Here is a 7,500-nt window from a genome sequence, read left to right as displayed (position 1 = left end):
GTCGGAGGTCAGCGTGGGTCCGAGGCTGGAGCCTGTGGAGCCACTTCAGGGACTACTTCCCCCTCAGGGTTAGGTTATTAATCTGTCATTATTAATCATTCATAACTTTATTAATAACTTTATTAATATGTTAATAACTTTGTTAATAACTTTATTAATAACTTTATTAATAACTTTGTTAATAACTTTATTAATAACTTTGTTAATAACTTTATTAATAACTTTATTAATAACTTTATTAATATGTTAATAACTTTATTAATAACTTTATTAATAACTTTATTAATAACTTTGTTAGTAACTTTATTAATTACTGATTTTTGTCTCAGCTCGTGAAAACTGCAGATTTGGATCCAAAGAAAAACTACATCTTTGGTTTTCATCCACATGGTGAGGAACCTGTCTGTCTCTCACCTGTCTGTCTCTCACCTGTCTGTCTCTCACCTGTCTGTCTCTCACCTGTCTGTCTCTCACCTGTCTGTCTCTCACCTGTCTGTCTCTCACCTGTCTGTCTCTCACCTGTCTGTCTCTCACCTGTCGCTCTCTCACCTGTCTCTCTCTCACCTGTCTCTCTCTCACCTGTCGCTCTCTCACCTGTCTCTCTCTCACCTGTCTGTCTCTCACCTGTCTGTCTCTCACCTGTCTGTCTCTCACCTGTCTGTCTCTCACCTGTCTCTCTCTCACCTGTCGCTCTCTCACCTGTCTCTCTCTCACCTGTCTGTCTCTCACCTGTCTCTCTCTCACCTGTCGCTCTCTCACCTGTCTCTCTCTCACCTGTCTGTCTCTCACCTGTCTCTCTCTCACCTGTCTCTCACCTGTCTGTCTCTCACCTGTCTGTCTCTCACCTGTCTGCCCCTCACCTGTCTCTCTCTCACCTGTCTGTCTCTCACCTGTCTCTCTCTCACCTGTCTGCCTCTCACCTGTCTGTCTCTCACCTGTCTCTCTCTCACCTGTCTGTCTCTCACCTGTCTGCCCCTCACCTGTCTCTCTCTCACCTGTCGCTCTCTCACCTGTCTGCCCCTCACCTGTCTCTCTCTCACCTGTCTGTCTCTCACCTGTCTGTCTCTCACCTGTCTGTCTCTCACCTGTCTCTCTCTCACCTGTCGCTCTCTCACCTGTCTGTCTCTCACCTGTCTCTCTCTCACCTGTCTCTCTCTCACCTGTCTGTCTCTCACCTGTCTCTCTCTCACCTGTCTGTCTCTCACCTGTCTGCCCCTCACCTGTCTCTCTCTCACCTGTCGCTCTCTCACCTGTCTCTCTCTCACCTGTCTGTCTCTCACCTGTCTGCCCCTCACCTGTCTCTCTCTCACCTGTCGCTCTCTCACCTGTCTCTCTCTCACCTGTCGCTCTCTCACCTGTCTGCCCCTCACCTGTCTCTCTCTCACCTGTCTGCCTCTCACCTGTCTCTCTCTCACCTGTCTCTCTCTCACCTGTCTCTCTCTCTCACCTGTCTGTCTCTCACCTGTCTGCCCCTCACCTGTCTCTCTCTCACCTGTCTGTCTCTCACCTGTCTCTCTCTCACCTGTCTGTCTCTCACCTGTCTGCCCCTCACCTGTCTCTCTCTCACCTGTCTGTCTCTCACCCTTCTCTCTCTCACCTGTCTGTCTCTCACCTGTCTGCCCCTCACCTGTCTCTCTCTCACCTGTCGCTCTCTCACCTGTCTCTCTCTCACCTGTCGCTCTCTCACCTGTCTGCCCCTCACCTGTCGCTCTCTCACCTGTCTCTCTCTCACCTGTCTGTCTCTCACCTGTCTGCCCCTCACCTGTCTCTCTCTCACCTGTCTGTCTCTCACCTGTCTGTCTCTCACCTGTCTGTCTCTCACCTGTCTGTCTCTCACCTGTCTCTCTCTCACCTGTCTGTCTCTCACCTGTCTCTCTCTCACCTGTCTCTCTCTCACCTGTCTGTCTCTCACCTGTCTGTGTGCCAGGCGTGCTGGTGGCCGGGGCCTTCGGTAACTTCTGTACCGAGGCCACAGGCTTCTCTCGTCTCTTCCCTGGACTCAGGTCTCACCTGCTGATGCTGCCGTTCTGGTTCAGGGTCCCGCTCTTCAGAGACTACATCATGTGTGGAGGTGCCTGTCTGTCTGAACGCCCGTCTGTCTGCCTGTCTGTCTGCCCGTCTGTCTGCCTGTCTGTCTCTCTCCATAAACCTTAGACTCAGACTTCTCTTTATTGATCCTTTGGGATGAAACTGAGTTTCTCAGCTTTTGCTCCACCTTTCTCCTGTAGCTGTCCTCAGCTTCTGCTCCACCTTTCTCCTGTAGCTGTCCTCAGCTTCTGCTCCACCTTTCTCCTGTAGCTGTCCTCAGCTTCTGCTCCACCTTTCTCCTGTAGCTGTCCTCAGCTTCTGCTCCACCTTTCTCCTGTAGCTGTCCTCAGCTTCTGCTCCACCTTTCTCCTGTAGCTGTCCTCAGCTTCTGCTCCACCTTTCTCCTGTAGCTGTCCTCAGCTTCTGCTCCACCTTTCTCCTGTAGCTGTCCTCAGCTGCTGCTCCACCTTTCTCCTGTAGCTGTCCTCAGCTTCTGCTCCACCTTTCTCCTGTAGCTGTCCTCAGCTTCTGCTCCACCTTTCTCCTGTAGCTGTCCTCAGCTTCTGCTCCACCTTTCTTCTGTAGCTGTCCTCAGCTTCTGCTCCACCTTTCTCCTGTAGCTGTCCTCAGCTTCTGCTCCACCTTTCTTCTGTAGCTGTCCTCAGCTTCTGCTCCACCTTTCTCCTCTAGCTGTCCTCAGCTTCTGCTCCACCTTTCTCCTGTAGCTGTCCTCAGCTTCTGCTCCACCTTTCTTCTGTAGCTGTCCTCAGCTTCTGCTCCACCTTTCTCCTGTAGCTGTCCTCAGCTTCTGCTCCACCTTTCTTCTGTAGCTGTCCTCAGCTTCTGCTCCACCTTTCTTCTGTAGCTGTCCTCAGCTTCTGCTCCACCTTTCTTCTGTAGCTGTCCTCAGCTTCTGCTCCACCTTTCTCCTGTAGCTGTCCTCAGCTTCTGCTCCACCTTTCTTCTGTAGCTGTCCTCAGCTTCTGCTCCACCTTTCTCCTGTAGCTGTCCTCAGCTTCTGCTCCACCTTTCTCCTGTAGCTGTCCTCAGCTTCTGCTCCACCTTTCTCCTGTAGCTGTCCTCAGCTTCTGCTCCACCTTTCTCCTGTAGCTGTCCTCAGCTTCTGCTCCACCTTTCTCCTGTAGCTGTCCTCAGCTTCTGCTCCACCTTTCTCCTGTAGCTGTCCTCAGCTTCCCTCTCACAGTGTTTCACCTCCTGCTGTGCTGCCTCCCTGTCGCTGCTCCTGAAGGCATAAACCTGTCTGTCTCTCTGAACCCGTCTGTCTCTCTGAACCTGTCTGTCTCTCTGAACCCGTCTGTCTCTCTGAACCTGTCTGTCTGCCAGGCCTGGTGTCCAGCTCTAAGTCCAGCCTGTCTCACCTCATCAGTCGTCCTGGAGGAGGAAACGTCGCCGTCATCGCGGTGGGCGGAGCTCAGGAGTCTCTGGACGCTCGACCGGGAGCTTTAACCCTGCAGGTGTGTGTGTGTGTGTGTGTGTGTGTGTGTGTGTGTGTGTGTGTGTGTGTGTGTGTGTGTGTGTGTGTGTGTGTGTGTGTGTGTGTGTGTGTGTGTGTGTGTGTGTGTGTGTGTGTGTGTGTGTGTGTGTGTGTGTGTGTGTGTGTGTGTGTGTGTGTGTGTGTGTGTCTGATCACATCAACGTGTTATTAATTATTATTATCACTGAATCTCTTTTTTTCATCGTTTCAGGTCCGACACAGGAAGGGCTTCATCAAACTGGCGCTCAAACACGGGTGGGTGGGGCTTAACCAGGGCGCCACTGAGAGGGGTGGAGCTTAACCAGGGCGCCGCTGAGAGGGGTGGAGCTTAACCAGGGCGCAGCTGAGAGGGGTGGAGCTTAACCAGGGCGCAGCTGAGAGGGGTGGAGCTTAACCAGGGCGCAGCTGAGAGGGGTGGAGCTTAACCAGGGCGCCGCTGAGAGGGGTGGAGCTTAACCAGGGCGCAGCTGAGAGGGGTGGAGCTCCAATCAGAGCTCTAACTGTGTGTGTGTGTGTGTGTGTGTGTGTGTGTGTGTGTGTGTGTGTGTGTGTGTGTGTGTGTGTGTGTGTGTGTGTGTGTGTGTGTGTGTGTGTGTGTGTGTGTGTGTGTAGAGCTCAGCTGGTTCCCGTCTTCTCTTTTGGAGAGAACGAGTTGTTCGATCAGATGGAGAATCCGTCCGGCTCTCCTCTGAGGAAACTACAGGTCAGTGTAACCATAGCAACACCAGTGTAACCACAGTAACACCTGTGGAACCACAGTAACACCAGTGTAACCACGGTAACACCTGTGTAACCACGGTAACAGTAACACCTGCGTAACCACAGTAACAGTAACACCTGCGTAACCACAGTAACACCTGTGGAACCACAGTAACACCTGTGTAACCACGGTAACACCTGTGTAACCACGGTAACACCTGTGTAACCACAGTAACACCTGTGTAACCACAGTAACAGTAACACCTGCGTAACCACAGTAACACCTGTGTAACCACAGTAACACCTGTGGAACCACGGTAACACCTGTGTAACCACGGTAACACCTGTGTAACCACAGTAACACCTGTGTAACCACGGTAACACCTGTGTAACCACAGTAACACCTGTGTAACCACAGTAACAGTAACACCTGCGTAACCACAGTAACACCTGTGTAACCACAGTAACACCTGTGGAACCACGGTAACACCTGTGGAACCACGGTAACACCTGTGTAACCACAGTAACACCTGTGTAACCACAGTAACACCTGTGTAACCACAGTAACACCTGCGTAACCACAGTAACACCTGTGTAACCACAGTAACACCTGCGTAACCACAGTAACACCTGCGTAACCACAGTAACACCTTCGTAACCACAGTAACAGTAACACCTGTGTAACCACAGTAACAGTAACACCTGTGTAACCACAGTAACACCTTCGTAACCACAGTAACAGTAACACCTGCGTAACCACAGTAACACCTGCGTAACCACAGTAACACCTGTGTAACCACAGTAACAGTAACACCTGCGTAACCACAGTAACAGTAACACCTGCGTAACCACAGTAACACCTGTGTAACCACAGTAACAGTAACACCTGCGTAACCACAGTAACACCTGTGTAACCACAGTAACACCTGTGTAACCACAGTAACACCTGCGTAACCACAGTAACACCTGTGTAACCACAGTAACACCTGTGTAACCACAGTAACACCTGTGTAACCACAGTAACACCTGCGTAACCACAGTAACACCTGCGTAACCACAGTAACACCTGCGTAACCACAGTAACACCTGCGTAACCACAGTAACACCTGCGTAACCACAGTAACACCTGTGTAACCACAGTAACAGTAACACCTGCGTAACCACAGTAACACTCATCTATAGTAAATAAATCGCGGCGCTGAACGCTGAAGGTCGTCTGTTGTCCTGTGTCCACAGAACCGACTGCAAAGCATCATGGGAGTAGCGATGCCTCTGTTTCACGCCAGAGGAGTTTTCCAGTACAGCTTCGGACTGATGCCCTACAGGAAGCCCGTCCACACCGTCGGTACGACCACACACCCGTGTACACACACAGGGTTAGCCTAGGGCTAGCTTATGTAAGCTAATGTTAGCTTACGTTAGCCCAGTGTTAGCTTATGGTAGCTAATGTTAGTTTATGTTAGCCTAGTGTTAGCTTATGCTAGCTATTGTTAGTATATGTGAGTATAGTGTTAGCTTATGTAAGCTAATATTAGTTTATGTTAGCCTAGTGTTAGCTTATGGTAGCTAATGTTAGTTTATGTTAGCTTATGTAAGCTAATGTTAGTTTATGTTAGCCTAGTGTTAGCTTATGTGTTAGTTTATGTTAGCCTAGTGTTAGCTTATGGTAGCTAATGTTAGTATATGTTAGTATAGTGTTAGCTTCAGTATGTTAGCCTAGTGTTAGCTTCAGTATGTTAGCCTAATGTCAGCTTATGTTAGCCTGTTGTTAGCTAGTGTTAGCCTAATTAGCCTAATATCCGTGTGTCTCCAGTGGGGAAGCCGATCCCGGTGGTCCAGACCTCGAGCCCCAGCACTGAGGACATCGAGCGTCTTCATCAAGTTTACCTCCAGAACCTGACGGAGCTGTTCGAGCAGCACAAGTGCAGCTACGGCCTCGCCCGACATCAGCACCTCACCTTCATATGACCTTCATACGACCTTTATACAAACACCTGACCTTCATATGACCTTTATATGACCTTTATATAAACACCTGACCTTCATATGACCTTCATACGACCTTTATACAAACACCTCACCTCCATATGACCTTTATATGACCTTTATATAAACACCTCACCTTCATATGACCTTCATACGACCTTTATACAAACACCTCACCTCCATATGACCTTTATATGACCTTTATATAAACACCTCACCTTCATATGACCTTCATACGACCTTTATACAAACACCTCACCTCCATATGACCTTTATACGACCTCCATATGACCTTTATACGACCTTTATACAAACACCTCACCTTCATATGACCTTCATACGACCTCCATATGACCTCCATATGACCTCCATACGACCTTTATATAAACACCTGACCTTCATATGACCTTTATACAAACACCTGACCTTCATATGACCTTTATACGACCTTTATACAAACACCTGACCTTCATACGACCTTTATACAAACACCTGACCTTCATATGACCTTTATATAAACACCTGACCTTCATACGACCTTTATATAAACACCTGACCTTCATATGACCTTTATATAAACACCTGACCTTGAGTTTGGTGCGTTTGAGAACGAGGTTAAAACGAGTGTTTGTTTGTGTCTGTGTAAGAATCATGATGATGATGTCACAGTGACATCACAGTGACGTCACAGTGACGTCACAGTGACAATAAAATATCCGTCGGAGATGCTTCCGTCTGATTGGTTCATTTTTACCGTCATCACGTGTCGTCAGTTTGTAACTGCAGGTGATTAAAACAGTAAGAGGGCGCGTGGGAGGCGCCAGGGTTCATCCAGACCAGCTGGTCCTGAACCGCCTCAACTGGCTCCTTTCAACTCAAAGGAGCAGCGGCTCTACTCCGAGTTCCTCTTCAGCCTGAGGTTAAAGGTGCAGAGCTGGTCCAGGTCCAGGTCCAGGACTGGATCCACCTGGTTCCTCTTCAGTCTGAGGTTCTACAGGACCAACCTCCTTTCCAGCACCTTGGAGTCGACTTCACCAGGGAGGCTGAGGAGTGTGACCCCCTGGAACTGGCTCACACCCTCTGGTCCCCCTTTCTGAACAGGAACCACCACCCCGGTCTGCCACTCCCTCGGCACTGTCCCAGACTTCCACCAGTGTGTCAGAGACGTGTGGACCAGGACCAGGACCAGGACCAGGACGGCCCCTCCAGACCCAGAGCTTTCAGCATGTGTGGATGCAGCTCATGGATCCTGGGGCTTTGCCTCTGTGGACTTGTTTCCTTCCTCAGTGACT

General features: G+C 49.7%; 1 protein-coding gene across 2 annotated transcripts in view; it reads left to right on the top strand.

Moving 5' to 3' along the window:
- Positions 1–6,592, top strand: part of mogat3a (monoacylglycerol O-acyltransferase 3a) — a 9,731-nt gene extending 3,139 nt beyond the window's left edge. Inside the window, exons 3-10 of one of the 2 annotated variants that reach the window (XM_083937004.1) lie at positions 1–68; positions 330–390; positions 1,928–2,071; positions 3,373–3,503; positions 3,735–3,778; positions 4,136–4,226; positions 5,459–5,567; positions 6,036–6,592. The exon at positions 1–68 is cut by the window's left edge and continues 111 nt beyond it. In XM_083937004.1, coding sequence (XP_083793130.1) covers positions 1–68; positions 330–390; positions 1,928–2,071; positions 3,373–3,503; positions 3,735–3,778; positions 4,136–4,226; positions 5,459–5,567; positions 6,036–6,190 — 803 coding nt within the window. In that variant the 3' untranslated portion in view covers positions 6,191–6,592. The remainder of the gene's footprint in view (positions 69–329; positions 391–1,927; positions 2,072–3,372; positions 3,504–3,734; positions 3,779–4,135; positions 4,227–5,458; positions 5,568–6,035) is intronic. The other variant, XM_083937005.1, reaches the window with a different exon arrangement.
- Positions 6,593–7,500: the final 908 nt, after the last annotated feature.

The sequence above is a fragment of the Echiichthys vipera genome, assembly GCF_963691815.1.
Source record: "Echiichthys vipera genome assembly, chromosome: 22".
In the NCBI taxonomy this organism is placed as follows: domain Eukaryota; kingdom Metazoa; phylum Chordata; class Actinopteri; order Perciformes; family Trachinidae; genus Echiichthys; species Echiichthys vipera.
This window is presented reverse-complemented; position numbering and strand designations above follow the sequence as displayed.